This window comes from Rhinopithecus roxellana, chromosome 6, assembly GCF_007565055.1.
Source record: "Rhinopithecus roxellana isolate Shanxi Qingling chromosome 6, ASM756505v1, whole genome shotgun sequence".
NCBI classification, from domain to species: domain Eukaryota; kingdom Metazoa; phylum Chordata; class Mammalia; order Primates; family Cercopithecidae; genus Rhinopithecus; species Rhinopithecus roxellana.
This window is the reverse complement of record NC_044554.1, coordinates 53,987,574-54,012,235: the sequence shown is the minus strand read 5'-3', so window position 1 is coordinate 54,012,235 and position 24,662 is coordinate 53,987,574. Positions and strand designations below refer to the sequence as shown.

General features: G+C 41.4%; 1 protein-coding gene across 2 annotated transcripts in view; it reads left to right on the top strand.

Annotated features, from left to right (window-relative positions):
- The first annotated feature begins 11,213 nt into the window (after window positions 1–11,213).
- TTC26 (tetratricopeptide repeat domain 26) overlaps window positions 11,214–24,662 on the top strand; it is a 66,714-nt gene continuing 53,265 nt past the window's right edge. Inside the window, exons 1-5 of one of the 2 annotated variants that reach the window (XM_010356294.2) lie at window positions 11,214–11,331; window positions 12,130–12,267; window positions 15,341–15,433; window positions 17,731–17,845; window positions 20,548–20,597. In XM_010356294.2, the coding sequence (XP_010354596.1) occupies window positions 11,329–11,331; window positions 12,130–12,267; window positions 15,341–15,433; window positions 17,731–17,845; window positions 20,548–20,597 (399 nt within the window). In that variant the 5' untranslated portion in view covers window positions 11,214–11,328. The remainder of the gene's footprint in view (window positions 11,332–12,129; window positions 12,268–15,340; window positions 15,434–17,730; window positions 17,846–20,547; window positions 20,598–24,662) is intronic. The other variant, XM_010356297.2, reaches the window with a different exon arrangement.

Sequence of the window (24,662 nt, the reverse complement as noted above, 5' to 3'; positions counted from 1 at the left end):
ACCTGGCTTGAAAAAAATGTATTTCTTTAAGGAGTATATTTTCAAATGCTTGGTCCAAGAGTCACTCTTGTTCTTGCTTGGAACAAGCCATCAGTAATCCTCTCCCCCACGATTTCATATAGTTTACTAAGAGGGAGCAGAAAAAAAATTGGGCTTTATTTTTGAGACAGGGGCTTGCTCTATCACCCAGGCTGGAGTGTAGTGGTGAGATCATAGTTCTCTGCTGCCTCAGACTGGGCTCAGGGATCCTCCCACCTCAGCCACCAGAGTAGCTAGGACTATAGGTGCGCACCACTGCACCCAGCTAATTTTTTTTTTTTTTTTTGGTAGAGCTGGGGTCTCACTATGTTGCCCAGGCTGGTTCTTGAACTCCTCAACTCAAGCAATCTTCCTACCTCTAGCCTCTTTTTTTTTTTTTTTTTTTTTTTTTTGAGACGGAGTCTTGCTCTGCCGCCCAGGCTGGAGTGCAGTGGCCGGATCTCAGCTCACTGCAAGCTCCGCCTCCCGGGTTCACGCCATTCTCCTGTCTCAGCCTCCCGAGTAGCTGGGACTACAGGCGCCCGCCTCGTCGCCCGGCTAGTTTTTTGTATTTTTTAGTAGAGACGGGGTTTCACCGTATTAGCCAGGATGGTCTCGATCTCCTGACCTCGTGATCCGCCCGTCTCGGCCTCCCAAAGTGCTGGGATTACAGGCTTGAGCCACCGCGCCCGGCCCCTCTAGCCTCTTGAAATGCTGGGATTATAGGTGTAAGCCACTGCAACCAGCCAGAATATGGTTTTTAAAGGCTTCTTTTTTTTCAGAAGGAACAATCTCTATTAAGAAAAAACAAAACGTTCTTTTGTTTTTTTGGTAAGGCAGAATATTTGTAAACCTAGTAAAAAAAGAAAAAACAGCCCTCAAACAGAGCCAATGAATAGATCTACTGTGGCTCTGTAGCAGAGAGTGGAGGATTCTCCTTTTCGTGAGATTTTCTTTCCTTAAGGAAAATCAACCCTAGTAGGAAATGCCAAAACTTAGTGCCTTGGCATTCCTTCAGCAACTCATGGCCCTGGTCGATGACAGAGACATGATTTCTACAGTGGTTTCTAAGAACCTAGGGTCAATATCACTGTGTATCAGGGCTGAATTGGAGAAACAGAGACTCCAAAGCAGCACTCTAAGCTCTGGGCTGGATTATCTTTAAAATAAACAAACAAACAAAAGCAGATTTAGCAAGATGCAATTTACTTACTGTTGATAAAAAGAGTCAAACTCTGTAAAATAGTTGAAGAGATTTATTCTGAGCCAAATATGAGTGATCAATGGCCTACAACACAGCCCTTGGGAGATCCTGAGAACATACGTCCAAGGTGGTCAGGCCACAACTTGGTTTTATATATTTTAGGGAGACATAAGGTATCAATCAATACAGATAAGCTATACATTGGTTGGGTCTGGAAAGGTGGGACATTTATAAGTAGGGGCTTCCAAGTTATGGGCAAATTCAAAGATTTTCTGATTGGCAATTGGTTGAAAGAGTTATTATCAACAGAAAGGAATGGCTGGTTTACAATAATGGGTTGTGGAGACCGAGGTTTTATTATGCACATGAAACCTCCAGGTAGCAGGCTTATGAGAGAATAGATAATAAATGCTTCTTATCAGATTTAAAGAGTCTATTCTGTCTGTAATTCCAAAAGCGAGGAGGGTAGAATGAGGTATGTCCAGCTCCCACTTCCCATCATGGCCTGAACTAGTTTTTCAGATTAACTTTGGAACGCCCTTGGTTAAGAGGAGGGGTCCATTCAGATGTTTGCGGCGGGGGGTGGGGGCTTAGAATTTTATTTTTTGTTTACAGTACTATATAATTCACCTACTCAAAGTGTACAATTCAATGCTTTTTTTTTTTTTTTGAGATGGAGTCTCACTCTGTTGCCCAGGCTGGAGTGCAGTGGCGTGATCTCAGCTCACTGCAACCTCCGTCTCCCAGGTTCAAGCGATTTTCCTGCCTCCGTCTCCTGAGTAGCTGGGATTAGAGGTGCACACTACCATGCCATGCTAATTTTAGTATTTTTAGTAGAGACGGGCTTTTACCATGTTGGTCAGGCTGGTCTCAAACTCCTGACCTTGTGATCCACCCACCTCAGCCTCCAAAAGTGCTAGCATTACAGGCATGAGCCACCACGTCCAGCCAATTCAATGCTTTTTAATAAATTTTTATAGTCATACAATCATCAAAACCTGGATTATGCTTTAATAGTCCCTCAGAATCCACTGATCCGTTGCAGCTGCAATGAAACTGCAACTTTGCCTGTTACCTATGCAACCAGGTTTTGTGTACCTATGTTATGATGTGTTGCATAATATCGTTAGAGCTGTAGTTAGGAATAATAACTTCTTCTCAAGTACACTCAATGTCATATTCTGCCCTTCATAACTATAGCTACAGTTCAAACAGCCTCTACCAGAATTTAGAGATTTAAAGCTATACCCAACTGTTGGAAGTCAGTGGTCGTTTCAATTGACTTAGGAAATTCAGTAGGGTTGTTTATAGTATCATCAGCCCTTTAGATCCTGGCAAGAGGAGTCCTTGCTCTGGGCTCTGTACTGTGGCCACATCCTAAGCCAGGAATGAAAAGTCCATGGAGCTAAGGTGTCCTTGCACCTCACCTGACGATGCTGTGTGCCCAGGACTCTGAATTCCCTGCTGATGCAACCCCAAGACTGTTTCCACACCTGAGCAGGTATCTTCCTGGGGTCTGTCCTCCCTATAGGTCTATTAGAAAATGACAAATCACAGTTGAGTTGGGTGACTATAGCTTGAGTTTGTGGGCTGGGTGTCCACATACATGCACAAAGCCCTACATGGTGTGAGAGAGAACATGGAGTGAGAAGAGATGGGTGTGCACTGAGGGGTTGGGGCTGGATCTCTCTGCACTGCCACATCCACAACAGAATTTTGAGAAGTCTGAGAATTCTAAATTGGAGCATGACCTTCTTCATAATGGTATATTTGTCAAGGTAGGAGGATAAAACATTTTATTGAACAGTTTGTTAAGCTGATTTAAAATTTTCCAACACTGAGCTGTATGGTATATGGACCTCCATATGTATGATTTCATTTATATTAAATGTCCAGAATAGACAAATATATAATGACAATAAAGAGATTAGTAGTTGCCAGAGGCTGGGAAGAGGGGAGATATAATGAGTGATTGCTGACGGGTGTGGGGTTTCTTTCTGGGGTGATAACAGTGTACTGGAATTCAATAGTGATAATGGATGCACACTGTGAATATACTAAAAGCCACTCACGCTTTAAAAGTGTGGGTTTTATGGTAATTTAAATGATATATCAAGCTATCACCAAAAATATACAATAGGAGTTCAGAAATGCCACCCCAAAGTATGATGCTATGACATGCTGATTACTTTGAACTGATGTCACTTAGGGAACAGCAGATGCAGGCAGAGGCTTTCTCTGAGCTCTGCTTATCTGCCTAAGACAGATCAAAGGATCCTCCAAAAGGAACTCAATTGTCATGAATCTCCTCCTCTGGAATCTTATCAACCAGGGACAATGAACTTGGATCACAGGAGGGGAGACCGGAGGTTGACATCATACCTAGACAGCCACCTCTTCTTCTGAGGACTGCTCCAAGAGAACCTTTATTACTTGAGAGGCTTTTCATTTGCATAACAAGAAACCTTTTTTCACTATACACTTCCACCCCTCATATTCTCATAACAGGTGTCACCACTCCCCACCCAGAAGTCCAAAGTCTCTATTCCCCTCTGTACCTCAGGGTGCTATATAAGTTTCAATCATCTGACCCTTCTTTGAATCTCACATTTGTGGGGCTTGCATGGGTATGTACATAATTTAAAATGGATTTCCTCTTGTTAATCTGTCTTATGTCAATTTAATTCATAGCCCAGCCAAGGAACTTAGAAGAGTAGAGGAAAGTCATTTTTCACTCCCCTACAAGAATATTCTTCTGTAAAGAGGAGCTAGAAATAATTTTTGTTTTAAATTTAACCAAACATAGGGATAATTCTGAAATTTGGAACCAAAAGAATTATAAGTACATTACTGGTGAATTTGTGCTTATCTGAAATCTGTACATGTAGCTGTCTTTATGTATCTCTGTATATTGATGTTTTTCTATATATATAATCAGTGAAGTAAGATATCTAGTCATTCATTTACTCACCAAGTAATTGCAGCGGGGTGGCAGGGACAGTGGGGGTTGTGGTGGTGGGTTGCCAGAGCATGAGAAATATGCAATATAATCTAAGAAATCATACCTACCTGGCCAGCCACAGTGGCTCATGACTGTAATCCCAGCACTTTGGGAGGCAGAAGCAGATGGATCACTTGAGGTCAGGAGTTCCAGACTAGCCTGGCCAACATGGTGAAATCCCATCTCTACTAAAAATACAAAAAATTAGCTGGGCATGATGGCACGTGCCTGTAATCCCAGCTACTCTGGAGGCTGAGGCAGGAGAATGACTTGAACCTGGGAGGCAGAGGCTGCAGTGAGCTGAGATTGTACCACTGCATGCCAGCATGGGTGACAGAGTGAGACTCCATCTCAAAAAAAAAAAAAAAAAAAAAAAAATGAGACCTGCCTTCCATGAGCTCATGGTATACTTGAATCTCCATAGGTTATTCAGGAGGGTATGTAATGTAACTCAACAATGCCACAATTACTTAAATTCATTTGGGAGAATTACCTCATTTTGCCCAACTTGTCATTGTGAAAAAAAAAAAGAAAATTTCAGGACCTTCCAAATTTATTATGCCAAAGGGAAAAGTCAAGCCCTGGAAACTGAGTCACGTAACATGGCTGTTTTTCTTCTCTGGTGCATGACTGTTGCTTCCTGATCTTTTTGTTGATGTTATACATTAACCAGGTTCTCTATTCTTTATTCAAACCTAGACTAAATGACGTTGGAGATGGAGACTCTTGTGATTGTTACCTCTTTACAACAAAATGTTAAACAACCCCCTTAGAGTGTAATCAGTAGTAGTGAATTAAATCTTCTTTGTATATTAGCCTTATATAGAAAATGCTGGCCAGGTGCTGTGGCTCACACCTGTAATCCCAGCACTTTAGGAGGCCGAGGCAAGCGAATCATGAGGTCAGGAGAGCGAGACCATCCTGGCTAACACAGTGAAACCCCATCTCTACTAAAAATACAAAAAAAAAAAAAAAAAAAAAAAAAAATTAGGCATGGTGGCAGGCACCTGTAGTCCCAGCTATTCAGGAAGGCTGAGGCAGGAGAATGGCATGAACCCGGGAGGTGGAGCTTGCAGTGAGCCAAGATCGTGCCACAGAACTCCAGCCTGGGCGACAGAGGGAGACTACTCCATCTCAAAAAAAAAAAAAAAAAAAAAAAAAAAAAAGAAAGAAAGAAAGGAAAGAAAATGCTGTAATATGCTGTAATTCTGTGCAGTACACCTGTGGTTGCCTACATACACCACCCTCACCTTTCACTACATTGGGGAGCACTGATCACCATTCTTTCTTTGGTGTCTGTGTTTACCTGATGGCTGCTCTCACACTTTGCACTTGAATAAACTTTTAACTGGATCCTGAGCTGTTTGATTATTAGATTGACATTTTGATGATCCAGAGACTCTAAGCAGGCCTCCTGAGATCTATGCCTCTTTGCCGACATTCGGAGCTTTGGTGTCTACAGGAGCGGCTTTTGCTCATTCCCACCTCATTGGAACTGGCAGGGGGCTCTGCCAAGGCTCCTCTCAGGTTTTGAATCTCTCTGGCTTTGACTGAGATTCAGACTTTACGCAAGCGATCCAGTTCTGTGCTCCACAGAGCTGGAACTGAAGCTCTACTTTAAGACAGAAGTTTTGTTTGCTTGTTTTGCCTTTCACAGATTTATGACGTTCACTTTTCTTTGAAGTTAAGGTTTGTTGAACTACTTGCTAGACTTTGTATGGCCCTTTCTGTCATTCGAATTTGGTCAGAGAACAAAATAGGTTCTCTCTCTGAAAACAGAAACTGAATGTTTGTGGCTTTAGGTAAATTTGTGGTTTTGGGCCAGGCCCAGTGGCTCACACCTGTAATCACAGCACTTGAGAGGCTGAGGCAGGTGGATCACTTGAAGCCAGGAGTTTGAAACCAGCCTGGCCAATATGGCAAAACCCCATCTCTACTAAAAACACAAAAATTAGCCAGGTATGGTGGCATGTGCCTGTAATCCTAGCTACTTGGGAGGCTGAGGCCAGAGAATTGCTTAAACCCAGGATATGGAGGTTGCAGTGAGCCCAAATCATTCCACTGCACTCCAGCCTGGGTAATCAAGTGAGACTATGACTCAAAAAAAAAAAAAAAAAAAAAAAATTTTGATTGTGGTCTGAAACTGGATCCAGGTTGGTGACCCAGGTTTTGGAGCTCAGTTAAAATTGACATCTAAGTTTTCTTCTTGAGTGACCAAAAGTTCACAAAAGGGTTCATATGAGGACATAAGTCCCAAATACAAAAGACCTTGTTCCTCCCAGAAGAAAAGCACCTTAGGTGATTGAGGTCATGTAAGAATGTCAGAGTTCATAGCTTGGGATGTGTAGCTATGCTCTAGGGAAATCTCAAAGAAGAATATGCAAGGAAATCTGCTTAACCCGGTGGGCACACATAAGGAATTGGGCTACTGGTGCCTTAAACCCCCAGAAATTTCTGGGTTTCATTGGGACACATAAGAGGGGAGTGGTGACTCATGGGTGAAACCTTGAGGAGTAATCACTATTAAGCAGCACACTAGACCCAAAACATCTTTTCCTTTCAATCTTTGGTCAGTTTAAAAGAGGATACAAATTATGGTCAACTGTTCATTTAAAACAAAGTCCTCTTTAAGGGAGGACCCACTTTTAGAAACTCCAGCTAACTTTATGTACAAGACTTATGGTGCCACCTCCTGTCTATACACACACACACACGCACAACCTACATACATAAATATGGGTGTATGTGTGTCTGTTTTATGAGGCAGGGTCTTGCTCTGTCACCCAGGATGGAGTGCAATAGTACGATCTCAGCTTACTGCAACCTCCACCTCCGGAGCTCAAGCAATCCTCCCACCTTAGCCTTCCAAGTAGCTGGCACCACAGGCACACCCCCATGCTGGGCTAATTTTTTTAGTTTTTGTAGAGACAGTCTCACTACGTCATCCAGGCTCATCTAAAACTCCTGAGCTCAAGTGATCCTCCTGCTTCAGCCTCCCAAAGTGCTGAGATTGCAGGTGTGAGTCATCGCACCTGCTACCTCCTGTCAGTGTTGGGAAAAATGGTCTTACTTGACCCAGGAAGATGCTGAATTACAATGGCCAAAGTGGGGTACTTGTGAAATGCCTAAGTTAGTTTGCTCACATGCACAATTAGAAAAAGCCAGCTCTAGAATTAAATAATATAATTTGGAGAGTTATTTCCAGTGCTACCCAGAAGCATGCAAAAGCGGCTGTGACAGAGTTCTTTTCCTATAGAAAGAGAATGAAAAGCTCTCTAAAACTTTAATTCAGAAAAGCTGCTGAAACTGCTGCTTCTCCTCCTCCTGCTCCCCCTTCTCTCTATCCCTCCTTATCAGAACTACCTTGCCCAGACGGACCTTCTCTTCCTTCTCCTCCCCTTCCACCTGCTCCCACTTTTTTGGCTTCATTTCATGAACATCCAGTATCTGGTAGAGGGAAACCTGCTTTAGTTTATCAACCATGGTCTAAGGTAGAACTTAAAGGCATAGTTAAATAATTCCCCGACCCTCACCAGGATCCTATTGGTTTTGCTAGAGAATTTGAATTAAATATCTGAGCTTATGGCCCTGGTTATTCTGATTTATATCAACTAACTCATATGTGACTATCAGAAAGTAAAGCTAAAGATTAGACAGACAAGGCCCATTATAGAACTCTCTTAGAAGGCCAGGTGCGGTGGTTCATGCCTGTAATCCCAGCACTTTGGGAGGCCGAAGTGGGCGGATCATGAGATCAGGAGATCAAGACCATCCTGGCTAACACGGTGAAACCCCGTCTCTACTACAAATACAAAAAAAAGTAGCCAGGTGTGGCGGGCGCCTGTAGTCCCAGGTACTCGGGAGGCTGAGGTAGGAGAATGGCATGAACCCGGGAGGCAGAGGTTGCAGTGAGCCGAGATTGCACCACTGCACTCCAGTCTGGGCGACAGAGCGAGACTCCGTCTCAAAAAAAAAAAAAAGAAAAAAGAAATCTCTTAGAAGACTTTCATAAATGCTCAGGACTGTAGGCAGACACACAAAACTGCAAAGGCTTTGCTTCAAGCCACTCCTCACTGTTTCAAAGAGTAGTTGACTGTAGTAAAATACAACAAGGTCAACAAAATCCAGATGAGTCAGTAATATCATATTTTGAGGGTTTGAGTAAACTTAAACAATATTTGAGTTTATCTGAAGAAAGCTACGCTAATAATCAAAATGATACCCTTCTCAACTCCAGTTTTATAAATGGGTTAGATGAAGAATTAGCACTAATAGTGAAAAGACAAAACCCTCGCTGGGCCACTTCTCAAACTCATAATTTGGTCAGTCTTGCTGACCAGTTGTCTCATAACTGAAGGTGAAACTGAGAAGGAGGCCAAACAAAAGAGCAAGGCTAATAAAATTATGAATTTACAGTGGAAACAAACATCCACACAATTTGGACCTTCAAAATATCCTTATAAACCCCCAAGTAGACCTAACTATACGCTTTCAATTAATTCAAAAAGCCTGATCACAGTAAAAAGAATTGCCAAAAACTAAAAAGGGAAGAACAACAGGTAGAGGCAGAAAATAAAAAATGGGGGTGCTCCATCGAACTTAAAGGGGCCTTTCCTTTTCTCCTTAATAACAATCTGGGAGAAAAGAAACTCCCCTTACTGATTTCATCCCTTACTCTGTGGAAGCATTGCTAAACTCACAACACACTTAACATTATTCAATGGGTAGACTAGCTTCATAGGAAGTTTCACTTCTTTTAGCTTATCATGTGACCATCTCTAGATGTAATAAGCTAAATATTGCAACTCTTTTTCCTTCACTTTCAGATGAAACACCACATAATTGCATAACTCTAACTGATAAACTTTTTTTCTCCTAGGACTGATCTGCAAGACTTATCTTACTTAGGCTGATGTTGTTTGGTTTACAGATGGATGTCATTTAAAGGATGAATCTGGAACTTACTGTAAAGGTTTACACAACAGTGTCTTTAACAGAAGAAATAGAAAGTGCTTACCTTCCAGAAGCCACTTAGATTCACTTCTGTCTTTGTACCACAACTGGGTATTGAAGATGTCATTCGCCATATAGAGGTCCTAACCAATTACACACAAAAGGCCCTAAATGACAGCCACATGAATGTCTCATTGTTAAATAATGAAGTTACTCTCTTGAGAAGACTGTATTACAAAATTGTATGGTCTTAGACATACTGCAGCCCAAGGAGGAACCTGTGCTATGACAGAAACTGAATGCTGTGTTTATATCCCAGATGAATCAAATAATGTCACCAAAGTAATGACTGATTTGAAAAACTCTAATAATTAACCTTTCGGATCCAAAACCCTCTCTAAGCTACCGGTTAAGTAGTTAATTTGGATCTTGGGGACCTTGGTGGCAAAAGCTGTTATGTATTTTAGGAATTATCATAGTTTGTGTTTTGTCTTGCCTTTGTCTACAGAGCTGTTATGGTATTTAACTGCAATTGGGTCAACACACAGCTGAGAAAATTAGAACAAAGACTATTCAGAGAATTGATTGAAGAGGCAGCCATGTAGCCTGAATCAGGTTCCAGAACTACTTTCTCTTGTTGCTTTATAATTCGGACTTGGTCCTTTCCAATTTCCCCTCCTCCTTGGAATGTGACTGCCAGGAAGGAGCCTTCCTAATGACATGAGGTTTGATCAAATACACGGCCTGAGAATATAATTCTTCTATAATGCTTTCTCCGAAAGCTTTTGAAGAAAAGGGGAAAATGTGAAAAGAAAATTTCAGCACCTTCCAAGGGGAGAAGTTAAGCCCTGTAAACTAAATCACAGAACATGGCTGTTTTTCTTCTCTGGTGCATGACTGTTGCTTCCTGATCTTTGTGTTGATGTTACATATTAACCAGATTTTTTATTCTTTATTCAGACTAAATGACGTTGGAGACAGAGACCCTTGTGATTGTTACCTCTTTACTTTTTTTTTTTTTTTTTTTTTTAGTAGAGACGGGGTTTCACCATGTTAGCCAGGATGGTCTCGATCTCCTGACCTCGTGATCCGCCCGCCTCGGCCTCCCAAAGTGCTGGGATTATAGGCTTGAGCCACCGCGCCCGGCCTGTGATTGTTACCTCTTTACAATAGAATATTAAACATCCCCCTTAGAGTGTAATCAATAGTAGTGAATTGAATCTTCTGTGTACGTTAGCCTCATCTAGAAAATGCTGTAATTATGTACAGCACCCCTGTTTTTGGCAATATAAACGACCCTCACCGTTCCCTACACCAGGGAGCACTGATCACCATTCTTTGCTGTCTGTGGTTCCCGGGATAGCCGCCCTCACACTTTGCACTTGAATAAACTCTTTCAACTGGATCCCTGAGCTTTTTAGGCTGACATTAGTTAACTAACAAGATGTTAGTTCTTCAGTCTGTTAATTCTGAGGGGTTGACCAGAGGTCCTGAAAGGTCCCTTCCAACTCTAACATTTCACGATTTTGTGAATTTAAAGACTATGGTTGCCCCTGTATTAACTGGGTTCCGGAGTAAGATAGATAAATTAAGTCATCCAATCGACAAATATTTATTACAGTTCTCTATTGTGTGTAGGTGTATCTGTGGAAATAGGAAACTGTATTTTGATGCACTCCTGCCTCCAAATCACAGAACTACAAGTCCTTCAGCAGAAATTTTCTAAGCTTCTCGCACCAGCCAGAGACCAAGATTCTGCGGTGCACGCAGCCAAGGGTTGCTATGGAGTTCAACGCGGCCCAAAACGGAAGTGGTCCTGAAAATTTCCTTCCCAGAAAACTTGCATTTGAAAAACAATGCCATTCCAATTCGCCTTTTCCTAAAGTAAACTCATAAATAGAGACACAACCAAACTTTCGCTCTCAGCACAGAGAACGACGCTCTCCTCCCAAGAGGAACCTCTGCTCTTCCGCGGCAGAAGCTGCACGGAACCAAGAAGCCGCGGGCGCTGGTTCTCCAACGAGCTTTTCTCCCCGACGTACCAGCCTCCCGGCGGGGTTGCCGTGGAGACAGAGCGCCCTGTGTGGATGCGGCGAAACGCTGAGGCGCGGCCATTTGCTGTCTGGAGGGGACTCACGAGACCGACGTCAAGATGGTTAGTGACTCTGAATAGTGAGGGATTACTTTGAGTAGGTCCTGAGGCTTGCGATTCGAGGTTCCCAGCACACTTCTGTGTAAAGTCTAGGTGTGTCCGCAGAGGGTAATTCCCAGCTCTCCCTGTGTTCCCACGGGGGACAGGGATGCAACTGTAAATACCTCGATGCTTTCTTCCCTCCTGCTTCTCCATTTACCCACATCTAAACCACTTATGGGATGGGAAGCAGAGGAAGGGAAAGCTGAGATGACAGAAGCTGTGCGAAAGCATCTCTAGCCAGTGAAGATAAAGTTGGGAGTAGCTGTTTGGTCCTTCCTAAGTATTGGGTGATGGCTCTTCTACTAGAATACTTGTTACAAAGCAAGTTTAAATAGGCTTCCCTAGGGTTCGTTGTTAAGGATTTGACTTATAACTTTTTTTTTTTTTTTTTTTTGAGACGGAGTCTCGCTCTGTCGCCCTGGCTGGAGTGCAGTGGTGTGATCTCTGCTCACAGCAACCTCCGCCTTCAGGTTCAAGCGTTCTTCTGCCTCAGCCTCCTGAGCGGCTGGGACTACAGGCGCCTGCCACCACGCCCGGCTAATTTTTGTATTTTTAGTAGAGATGCGGTGTCACCATGTTGATCAGGCTGGTCTCGAACTCCTGACCTCCTGATCCGCCCGCCTTGGCCTCCCAAAGTGCTGGGATTACAGGCGTGAGCCACCGTGCCCGGCCTTGACTTACAAACTACAGAGCTGCAACACTCAGTTTAAATCTGATCATCAGAATTGAACCATACAGCTATCTTTGTTTCTTTTACAGATGCTTTCAAGGGCCAAACCTGCTGTAGGCAGAGGCGTACAGCCCACTGACAAAAGAAAGAAGAAAGGTAGGAAGATTCCAAAACTAGAGGAGCTACTTTCAAAAAGAGATTTCACTGGAGCTATTACCCTATTGGAGGTAATGCCCAAAGAACGTTGCTTCTTAGCGTGTGAATACGAGACTGTAGATGAATGACTAGGTGAGAATGCTGGTTGCTATGCTGTTGTAATAGGTGCGTGCATTCTGAGGCTTCCTGTACAAATTCCCTGTAAATCTAGTCAGGCACAGATTCCGGATTCTAAATTAACTATAAACCTGATAAAAAATGAACTAAAAAACTAAATTTGGCTGGGCGCGGTGGCTCACGCCTGTAATCCCAGCACTTCGGGAGGCCAAGGCAGGTGGATCACGAGGTCAAGAGATAGAGACCTGGCCAACATGATGAAACCCCGTCTCTTAAGAATACAAAAATTAGCTGGGCATGGTGGCATGCACCTGTAGTCCCAGCTTCTCGGGAGGCTGAGGGTGGAGAATTGCTTGAACCTGGGAGGCGGAGGTTGCAGTGAGCCAAGATCATTGCACTGCACTCCAGCCTGACTACAAGGCAAGACTCTGTCTCAACAAACAAACAAACAAACAAACAAAAGAAAAACCTAATTTCTTGAGGGCCACTTTTGAGTATGTTTAGTTTACCAATGGTGATCACAATCTAAAAATGTGAAGGGACATTTAATACAATGTCATTTCACACATTGCTTATCCCAACCCTTGACCAATGTATGAATTTTTTTCCTATTATGTGTTCTAAAATTTTGATCAAATTTAAATAATTCTAACATGCGTATGGTTGAAAATATTATAGCCCCAGAGAATATTTCAAATCTCCATGGCAGTAGTTCTCATCTTTTAATAGACATTGGAATTACCTAGGGTACTTAATAAGATATTGATTCCTGGGCTCCTGCTGTAGGTCTGCAGTGGTACTCAGGAATCTACATTTTAAGGTGAGTAGTCTAAGTGCCTCTGATGGAGATGGTCCCAGGAGACTGCGCTTTGTAAAACTGCTTTGTGGGAAGCACATGTTACAGGAGGGTGAAGGGCTGCACCAAAGAATGAAGAGTTCTGACAGCATGGTCTGGTTGTGTTGTGCCACAGTCATTTCTCTTAAAATGCTACTCCATCCATATTACTCTGAATCTACTGTTAATAATTGTTATAATTAGCTTTACATGTATTTCTCCATCTTCCATGTATAGTTCACTTTCTTGTTTTTTCTTTTTTCTTTTTTTGAGATGGACTTTCACTCTTGGCACTCAGGCTAGAGTGCAATGGCGCAATCTCAGCTCACTGCAGCCTACTCCTCCCTGGTTCAAGCAATTCTCCTGCCTCAGCCTCCTGAGTAGCTGGGATTACAGATGCCCGCCACCACACCCAGCTAATCTTTTGCATTTTTAGTAGAGATAGGGTTTCACCATGTTGGCCAGGCTTGTCTCAAACTCCTGGGCTCAGGTGATCCACCTGCCTCAGCCTCCCAAAGTGCTGGGATTACAGGCGTGAGCCACTGCCCTCGGCCTAGTTCGCCTTCTTACTAAGTGCTCTGGTATTGAACATGTTGTTTAGCTTTTTAGGCATCAGCCTTCTCATCTTTGCAGTGGGGGAGTTGGCATGGAGAAACCTTCTAGTTCTGTGAATCAGCGGACTGAGTGCTATATATCTATTTTCGTCAGTCTGTTTCCCTCTTTTTTCTCTAAGACAGTGACCACATTTTCCTTATTGTATAACACCAGGTTGCCTTTATTTTGTTTTATTTTTGAGACAGGGTGTCATTCTGTCGCCCAGGCTGGAATGCAGTGGCGTGATGGTGGCTCACTGCAGCCTCAACCTCCCAGGGCTCACACCAGTCTTCCACCTCAGCCTCCAAGTAGCTGAGACTACAGGCATGTGCCACTATGCCTGGCTAATTTTCATTTGATTGGCTGTTTGTGTGTGTGTGTGTAGAGATGGGGGTCTTACCATGTTGCCCAGGCTGGTCTTGAACTCCTGGGCTCAAGGGATGCTCCTGCTTCTGGCCTCCCAAAATGCTGGGACTACAGGGCCAGACTGCCTTTAAGTTGGCAGGGAGGCTCTGCTCTTTGCTTACATTCTTACGTAGTTAGTTGGAGTACCATGCTGTATGGGAATGGAAACTACTATGGTTTGGGGTGAGGAAGTCTCATGCGCTTTCCTGTAGCTCCAGGGAATTCAGGGAGACCTCACATGAGAATATCTCCAGAATTAAGGCACTATACTCATATTCATAGCATTTGGTATGAGGAGGATTTCTAATGTTGTAGAGTTAGCTACAGGAGTAAATTCTTAGTCCAGACAAGAAAGTATCAAAGGGATGTCTTCATCTTGTAATGACTGAGGCCCCTTAAGTTCTATAGTGATGCTCTGTAAATATGTGTTGGTTCACTATTTGATTTATCACCCTGTAGAGTGAAAAAAAAAAAAATCTTATCTTACCGTGGAAATTCAGAATTCTCTGTCAAGATCTCAGTCCTTTCCTCCAAAATAAGGCTTTTCTTTTGTTGGCTGAGGAATTCATAAATACTTGTTCACAATGGACATAAGTGAGGCCAAGTCTTCTGAACATCCTTAACTCTTGTAGCCCTGGTAAGCTAGCCTGCTCAAGGGTAATAGAAAGATTTAATGGCTCGTCCTCAGTGAAGGGTTACAACCTATTAGTAAATATATGTGTGTGCTAATGCAATGGGACTGAAGCGGGAGGTTAAATGCAGTAGAGCACAGAGGGTGACAACATGAGCTTTGGAGTCAGGCATTTCTTTAAGTCCCTGACAGCACACATACTGGCCATGTGGCCTTGAGTTCATGGTTCAGCCTCTCTAACCTTCAGTTATTTGGCTCTAAATATTTTACATAATTCTCTTCCTTATATATCACCCAGAATTGTTAGGCAACTCAAATGCTTTCTGGAGTATAATATCAGTAAATACAGAAAGCCAAATGTCAAATATTTGACAATATAAACTTCTATGATAATTAGAAGATACTTGTCCTATAGGTATAGGTTTAATTAAACCTCATATTGTCATGCTTCTAATACTTAGATTGCCTGTTGTTCGTTAGTAACCCAACATAGCATTGTTTTTTAAACAGAGAGTTTACTATTCAAATTTTCATGCTTTTTAAATACATTTTTAACCTGAAGTTCAAACGTCATGTTGGGGAAGAAGAAGAGGATACTAATTTGTGGATTGGATATTGTGCCTTTCACCTGGGTGACTACAAGAGAGCTCTGGAGGTTAGTGTAAAAAAAGTTTTTTCCAAACAGAACTGTGTTTAAAATGTTATTAAACTTTATATTATAATAATACACGTTCATGGTAAAATTCAAACAATGCAGAAGGAAACAAAAAGAAGTTACCTATTTGCATTCCTCAATTATACTTGTTAATGAAGGCAACCACTGACTTTGTAAAAATTTATGGCTTCAGTAATCGTCTATATGTTAATACGTTCTATTACAGTAGTTCCCCCTTGTCTATGGTTTTGCTTCCCGAGGTCAATCTGAGTTACCCAAGGTCAATCTCAGTCTAAAAATAGGTGAGGACAGTATAATAAGATATTTTCAGAGAGAGAGAGAGAGCAAAAGAGACCACATCCTCATAACTTTTATTACCATATATTGTTATAGTTCTATTATCCACTATTGGTGTTAATCTCTTATTGTGCCGAACTTATAAACTTTATCATAGGTGTGTATGTATAGGAAAAAAACATAGTATATATAAGATTCAGTACTATCCAAGATTTCAGGCATCTACTAGGGATCTTTAAACATATCCCCTGTGGGTAAAGGAGGGCTACTGTATATGTACATGTATCTTGTGTACTTTGTACTTTTACATGCATACTAATGAGATTGTACAACATATTGGTATTAGCATTTATTAAGTAAATCTTCAGAAAAGGAAAATTAAGCCATTAAGCCATTTTGATAGAAACTTTCATGAGTCTTCTCTCAAGAGAATTTCACTTTTCCTTTGCTTGGTTATTTTTAGACATAGGAATGATTATATTTATATTTTTACAAGTAGAATTGTTTTGGAGAAATTGTTTTTCTTGGTCATTGTAAACCCTACCCATCTACAGTAATTAATCAGTGGGATTATGGATTTACTTTCTTTCTTTCTTTCTTTTTTTTTTTTTTGAGACGGAGTCTTGCTCTGTCACCCAGGCTAGAGTGCAGTGGCGCGATCTCGGCTCACTGCAAGCTCTGCCTCCTGGGTTCAAGCGATTCCCCTGCTTCATACCACCCCCGCCTGGGGAAGCTGGGACTACGGGTGTGCGCCACCATGCCTGGCTAATTTTTTTGTGTGTTTTAGTAGAGATGGGGTTTCACCATGTTGGTCAGGATGGTCTCGATCTCCTAACCTCGTGATCTGCCCGCCTCGGTCTCCCAAAGTGCTGGGATTACAGGCGTGAGCCACCACTCCCAGCCACATTTCCTACATATTCTCATTCCCAAGATGTAATCTAAGCAAATTTGAAGAACCTCCATAACTAAAATGAAAATATTCGAGGACAGGTAATGAGGAGGCGAAATGAAGAACAGAGGAACAAAGTTGGTGAAGGGAAAGGGAAGATGTGAAAAGGACAGAATAGAGGCTGGCAGTATTTGCAAAAGGCATAGGAGGATAGAAAGAACAACCCACATGTAGTAAGAAAATGAAATAAAGGCACCTGGGAAAGACTGATAAAAAGTGAGAGTATATGGAAAATGTCGTTGACAAAGTGAGTCTCAGAAAGTATCCTTGGCAGGAAAAACAAAACATTTTAAAAATACGAAGACTCCCTCCATGCCAAAAAAGCCAGAAAGCAATTAGAATGAAATGAAACTTGTCGTATATTAAAGCCATCAGATTTTAAGTTAACTGAACGTGTGAATTTCTTTCTTTTTTTTTTTTTTTTTTGAGACGGGGTCTGGCTCTGTCGCCTAGGCTTCGGTGCAGTGGCCAGATCTCAGCTCACTGCAAGCTCCGCCTCCTGGGTTTACGCCATTCTCCTGCCTCAGCCTCCCGAGTAGCTGGGACTACAGGCGTCTGCCACCTCGCCCGGCTAGTTTTTTTGTATTTTTTAGTAGAGACAGGGTTTCACCGTGTTAGCCAGGATGGTCTCGATCTCCTGACCTAGTGATCCGCCCGTCTCGGCCTCCCAAAGTGCGGGATTACAGACTTGAGCCACCGCGCCCAGCGAGCGTGTGAATTTCTTAAAGGGTATCTTGTATGTCTTTTTAAGTTAGCAGAAATAAAATGTTTCAGTTACTTTTTGTTTCTGTTGTTTGTTAGTCCCTATCAGTATTAATTGGGAGACAAAAACCACAAGTGTAAGATTATATGGACAATAGCCCTGCAGATATAGGATTGAGCCTTAGCTTCAGCATTTAACCTTTTCAGGTATAGAATAATTGCAGAGCATGTAGGATTCCCTAAATGTGAAGTTACTTAATCTCAGTATGAAATCCTATTCCATTATGGAAGAATGGCCCATCGATTGCTTTGCTGCCAAAACGAGATCACTGCTTACTATGTATTTCAGGAATACGAAAATGCTACAAAAGAGGAAAATTGTAATTCTGAAGTCTGGGTGAACCTAGCTTGCACCTACTTCTTTCTTGGGATGTATAAACAAGCTGAAGCAGCTGGATTTAAAGGTAAAGGTGCTCTTATATCTGATATTCTTCATTCATAGTGAAGAGTCGTTTTGAAGATTTTAAAACTTAATGTATTCCTTTTTCTCTTGAGAAAAAAAATTGATATTAGAAAGCTAAAAAAATAGATTTAGTTCTCAAAGAATATTGGATTTGAGTAACGATGTTTAAAGAGAGTTAGTGCTACACCCCACCAGGCTACAGCCAAAAAGCAGAAGGACAAAAGAAGAAAAAGGGCCAGGTGTCTTTCTTAGGCCCCATCACGGGAGGATGGGCATGCTGTTAGTGGTAGTTAGGTATAGTTTTTTTCAGGCTCTTATGGCTGTGAACTTTATGGCTGCTTTTCCTGTTTCTTTTTTTTTTTTTTTTTTTTTTGAGACGGAGTCTCACTCTGTCGCCCAGGCTGGAGTGCAGTGGCCGGCTCTCAGCTCACTGCAAGCTCCGCCTCCCGGGTTCACGCCATTCTCCTGCCTCAGCCTCCTGAGTAGCTGGAACTACAGGCGGTTTCACCGTGTTAGCCAGGATGATCTCGATCTCCTGACCTCGTGATCCACCCATCTCGGCCTCCCAAAGTGCTGGGATTATAGGCTTGAGCCACCGCGCCTGGCCCTGCTTTTCCTGTTTCTAAGTGAGAAACCCAGAAATTTCAGTTTGAAGAATCCAGAAATCATCCCTTCTGCTTTCTTACATATGATATTCATCTCAGGACAATTGTACTCAAATTTGAAAATAAGAATAAAAGGGAAACATGGTAGAAAAAGTTAAAGATGGCTGGGCGCAGTGGCTCACACCTGTAATCCCAGCACTTTGGGAGGCCAAGGCGGGCAGATCACCTGAGGTCAGGAGTTCGAGACCAGCCTGACCAACATAGAGAAACCCCCATCTCTACTAAAAATACAAAATTAACCAGGTGTGGTGGCGCATGCCTGTAATCCCAGCTACTCAGGAGGCTCAGGCAGGAGAATCGCTTGAACCGGGGAGACGGAGGTTGCAGTGAGCTGAGATCGAGCCATTGCACTCCAGTTTGGGCAACAAGAGTGAAACTCCATCTCAAAAAAAAAAAAAAAAAAGTTAATTAAAGGATGAACCAAATTAAGGTCAAGGAAATGCAGAGAAAGTGGGCACTGTAATGTTTGATAGGGAAGAATGTATTCAAGGTAGAATTAATTTATACATATAAAGAATTTTAGCCCAAATTCATGGCAGACATGGAACTTGAAGACTTTTTTTTTTTTAATACTTTAAGTTCTAGAGTACATGTGCAGAACGTGCAGACTTGTTACATATGTATACATGTGCCATGTTGGTGTGCTCGTTAGCCTGGCTAACACCCATTAACTCGTCATTTACATTAGGTGTATCTCCTAATGCTATCCCTCCCCTGCCTTTTTTTTTTTAAAGACATGGTCTCACTATGTTGCCCAAGCTGGAGTACAGTGGCTATTCATAGGTGTGCGCATAGCATGCTATAGCTTCAAACTCCTGGGTTCAAGCCATCCTCTAGCCCCAGCCTCCTGAGTAGCTGAGACTGCAGACAATGCCCACCACCACGCCCAGCAAAGCCTTTCTTGATTTGTACCCAAATTATTTCATATGTACCAATGTAGTTTTTCCTAATTTAGTTATTAGGTCCTTTATGTTACTTACTTTATCTTATATTTCTAGGCTTTATCTGTGCTAAGAACAGTGTTAGACACATATAAGGTGATCATGGTAGCTATCTCTATTTCCATATAATTTTTTCTTTTTTTCTTTCTTATACATTGAAGTATGACTTTTTCTGTAAAAGAGATAGAATCGTTTATCCAGAATCAGAAAGTTTTCCAAGAGTGCAAAGGAGATTTGGAACTTAAAAGCCGTTAACATTTTTGCTTGACTGCCTGTTTCAGTATGGCACATAATTATGCTAGAAAATCTGTGAAATAGAGACTGGGCTAGTATTTAGGAAAATATGGCAGTATAATTGTGGAAAAGGAGATACCAGAAGGAATTAACAAAGAATACTGGGACTAAGAGGTGAATGAGAGTGGATTCATGCACACATTGAGATGACCGTGGGTGTCTATTACCACTGTTTGGTTTGGTATATGAACAACACAGAGGTGGGCTGTTACTATAACCATGCATGTGGAGTATTGTATTGTGGATCACCGTAATAGGATCGGGTAGAACAACCAGTGGAGAAGAGCAGAATCTTAGCACATTTCTCTTCTAGTTCTTGATGCTGTTTCTGCTACTGCAGGTGGAGACCAGACTCAAACAATATGTATTCTTTTTTTTTTTTTTTTGAGACAGAGTCTCTGTTGCCCAGGCTGGAGTGCAGTGGTGTGATCTCGGCTCACTGCAAGCTCTGCCTCCCGGGTTCACGCCATTCTTCTGCCTCAGCCTCCCGAGCAGCTGGGACTACAGGCACCCCGCACCATGCCTGGCTAGTTTTTTGTATTTTTTAGTAGAGATGGGGTTTCACCGTGTTAGCCAGGATAGTCTCGATCTCCTGACCTCATGATCCGCCCACCTTGGCCTCCCACGGTTCTGGGATTACAGGCGTGAGCCACTGCGCCCGGCCAACAATATGTATTCTAGCAGAGACATATTAAGATCAGATAAATAAGGATTTGGGAAGATTCGTCCAAGTCTCATTTCATTCCTACAAGGGACTGCTAGACTATTGAGTTCTTTAATAAGCAACTTGGATTTTTTTTCAGCTTCAAAAAGCCGACTCCAAAACCGCCTCCTCTTCCACTTGGCTCACAAGGTATTTATGTTCTCATTTCACATTTTTTTGTTTTAAAAATATTTTTATTTTTCTTCTTTCTTGTTACTAACACTAGTGAGAGATAATTAATTAGAAATTCTTGTTAATGGGTTTCTAGAACAAGTGGAATATAACTTAATTGTATAGGATATTCTCCTCTATCAATGTTCTTTACCCTCTGAATTTATTCAGAGATGTTAGGTTTTATTTCTCCTTAAGCAACGGTCATATAAGAAGTTTAGACTGGTCATGGTCGCTCACGCCTGTAATCCCAGCACTTTGGGAGGCTGAAGTGGGTGGATCACCTGAAGTCAGGAGTTCAAGACCAGCTTGGCTAACATGGTGAAACCGTGAGTCTACTAAAAATACAAAAAAAATTAGTCGGGCTTGGTGGTGCACTCCTTTAATACCAGCTACTGAGGAGTCTGAGGCAGGAGAATCAGTTGAACCCAGGAGGCGGGGGTTGCAGTGAACCTAGATCATGTCACTGCACTCCAGCCTGGGCAACAGAGCGAGACTCTGTCTCAGAAAAAGAAAGAAGTTTAATTTGTGTCAACTATCCTATTATCTCTTAGGAAACAGATTCAAAATCACCTTGTCCTGACTCCTAGAAATAAATATACACTTTTCAGAATTGCTGTATGGTAATTATTTTGATAATGATAAAATTATTTTTTAATTTATTTAAAAAATTGTTTTATAGCATTCCACCAAATGCATCATATGTGCCATTATTTATTCAACGTTTCCTAGTTATTTGACTTTTAGATTATTTATAATTTTAAAAATTTATAAAAATGTCATTCTGAACATCCTAGAAATGGACATACCTATTGGGTATGAGCAACTTTAAAACTTTTAATTGATATTGCTAAGTTGTTTTACAGAAAGTTTAATCATCCACAGGCATTATATGAAAATAATTATTTTTGGTACATTTAGAAATTCCACATCACAATTGTCACTTTGTCTCTTTCTCTTTTTAGTTTTGCTTTACATGTTTTTCAGACTGTCATTAAGTGCACACAAACTTAGAATTGCTAGTAGACTGTCTAGCAATAGTGTCTTCCTAGTAGACTAAAACATATATTATCATGAAATAGCTCTCATCTCTAAAAGATTTCTCTTTGTCATATTTGTAAGCTATACTAGCTCTTTTGGTAGCATTTGCCTATTATATGTCTCATCTATTCTTTTACTTTCTACCTTTCCATGTCCTTAAATTTAAGGTGACTCTTATAAACAGCATATAAATGAGTTTTGTGGGTTTTAAAATCCAGCTAAAATCTTTTTTTTTTTTTTTTTGAGATGGAGTCTCGCTCTGTCGCCCAGGCTGGAGTGCAGTGGCCGGATCTCAGCTCACTGCAAGCTCCGCCTCCCGGGGCTAGTTTTTTGTATTTTTTTAGTAGAGACGGAGTTTCACCGTGTTAGCCAGGATGGTCTCGATCTCCTGACCTCGTGATCCGCCCGTCTCGGCCTCCCAAAGTGCTGGGATTACAGGCTTGAGCCACCGCGCCCGGCCTAAAATCTTTATTTAAAAAAAACCTCTAGTATATAATCCATTTACTTAATGTATTTACAAATACGGTTAGCTTTGTAACTACCATTCTGTTATTAGTTCTCTGTTTGCCCAGCTGGTCCATGTGGTCTGTGTTCCTTTTTCTCTCCTTTCTTGTCTTTTTTTGGATTGATATTTTTTTCTTTTTTTTCTTTTTTTGAGACGGAGTCTCGCTCTGTCGCCCAGGCTGCAGTGCAGTGGCCGGATCTCGGCTCACTGCAAGCTCCGCCTCCCGGGTTTATGCCATTCTCTCGCCTCAGCCTCCCGAGTAGCTGGGACTACAGGCGCCCGCCACCTCGCCTGGCTAATTTTTCGTATTTTTTTTAGTAGAAACGGGGTTTCACCGTGTTAGCCAGGATAGTCTCGATCTCCTGACCTCGTGATCCACCCGTCTCGGCCTCCCAAAGTGCTGGAATTACAGGTGGATTGATTTTTAAAACTATATATTTCTCCTCAATTGGCTTGCTAGTTATGTACATTCATTCTTAACATTATTTTAGCAGTTACCATGTGTCTTTTGCATACTGAAAAGTTTGATATTAATTAGTACTTTTACCAATTTCTAGAAAATTAAAGGATCTTAGATCATTTAAACTCATTTACTCTCCATCTTATGTACAAATTTGAAATATATTTTAAGTGTCTATATGTTTCTAATCCCATAAGACTGTTTTATTACTGTTTTATGCAGTGAATATTCATTTATCATTGGCCATATTTATCCTTTCCATTGCTCTTCATTTCTTCTTGCATGTTTGTGCTCCTATCTAAAATCATTTTCCATTTGAGGAATTTCCTTTAATATTTCCTTTAGTGGTGATGAATTCTCTCAGTTTTTGTCTAAACATACTTTTATTTGACTATCTTTTTTAAAGCATTTTTTTCTCAGTGTAGAGTTCTAGGTAGGTAATTATTTTTGCTTAGCATTTTGAAGATGTTGCTTTATTGCTTCCTAGGACCTTGTCTCTACTGAGACGTTAGCCATCAGTCTTACTGTTGCTCCTGTGAAGATGGTTTTTTCTGATCATGTTTAAGATTTATACGTTGGTTTTTGTTATTAGCACTTTTCCTATCGTATTCCCAGATATGGTTTTCTTTGTATTACACTGCATCAGGTTCATAGTGCTTGTTCGAGGTTTTTTCTTTTTTTAATTAAAAAAATCCTTGGTCATTATTACTTAAAATTTTGCTTCTACTCTATACTCTTCTTTCCTTTTAGGCTCCCAGTAACATGTAGGTATGTAGACCTTTAATTTGTATCACATGTAAACATTTTGTCACATTTTCTTTTTTTTTTTTTTTTTTTTTTTTTTTTTTTTTTTTTTTTTTTTTTTTTTTGAGACGGAGTCTTGCTCTGTCGGCACGGGCTGGAGTGCAGTGGCCGGATCTCAGCTCACTGCAAGCTCCGCCTCCCCGGGTTCCCTCCATTTCTCCTGCCTCAGCCTCCCGAGTAGCTGGACTACAGGCGCCCGGCCAGGTCGCCCGGCTAGTTTTTTGGTATTTAGTAGATAGAGCGGTGGTTTCCACCATGTTAGCCAGGATGGTCTTGAATCTCCTGACCTCGTGATTCCACCCGTCTCGGCCTCCCAAAGTGCTGGGATACAGGCTGTGAGCCACCGGGCCCGGCCGTCATTTTGTCACATTTTCTATATATTTCCTGCAGAAATTTATTTTACTCATCATCATTCTTCAGCTGTCTAATCAGCTATTCCATTTATCTATTTTGTTCTTCATTTCAGTTATTGTATTATTTTTAGAAATCACATTTTATTACTTTTTAAATTTCTAATTTCCAGTTAAAATTTCCTAATTTTTAATTTAATTTCTTAAACGTATTAATAACAGTTATTTTTAAAATCCATGTCTAGTAATTCCTATAGTGTATCTCTGGACAGCTGTTTCTTGGTTTTCAGTCAAATGTTCTTATCTCCTGGTTTGCTTGGCAATATTGTGTTTAATGCTGGCTATTGTATATTAAAATATATAGAGATAATTTGAGTATCTGGATGATTTTGTCTTCTTCCAGAGAGGATTTAGAATTTACTTTTACTTCCGGCAAGCACATAGAAAAGGGGCAAATCAACCGATACCTGTCAGAGATTACAATGATTTAAAGCTGGTCTATTTCCATTTTACGTCTGTTTCTAGGGTAGCTTTCCAGGGGTCCCAACTGATAACTTGGTGGGCCCCAATCTCTATTTTTTTTGGTCCATTGAGCCCATAAGACTTCTTGAAGCTCTACTTAGTTTTCAGCAACTCAGCCACCAATTGAGAATTGGTAGGTACCATTAGAGAAAAAATGGTACTAAATATCAGAATCACCTCTTTGCACTTTTGTTCTGCTTGGGATATGGTATCTCAAGTCTTCACTCACTTGGTAGCTCTATGAACCCTTCACACAGATTTTTTTGTTGTTTTTTTGAGACAGGATTTCACTCCCAGTCACCCAGGCTGGAGTGCCATGGCGCCAACTCAGCTTACTATAACCTCTGCCTCCCAGGCTCGAG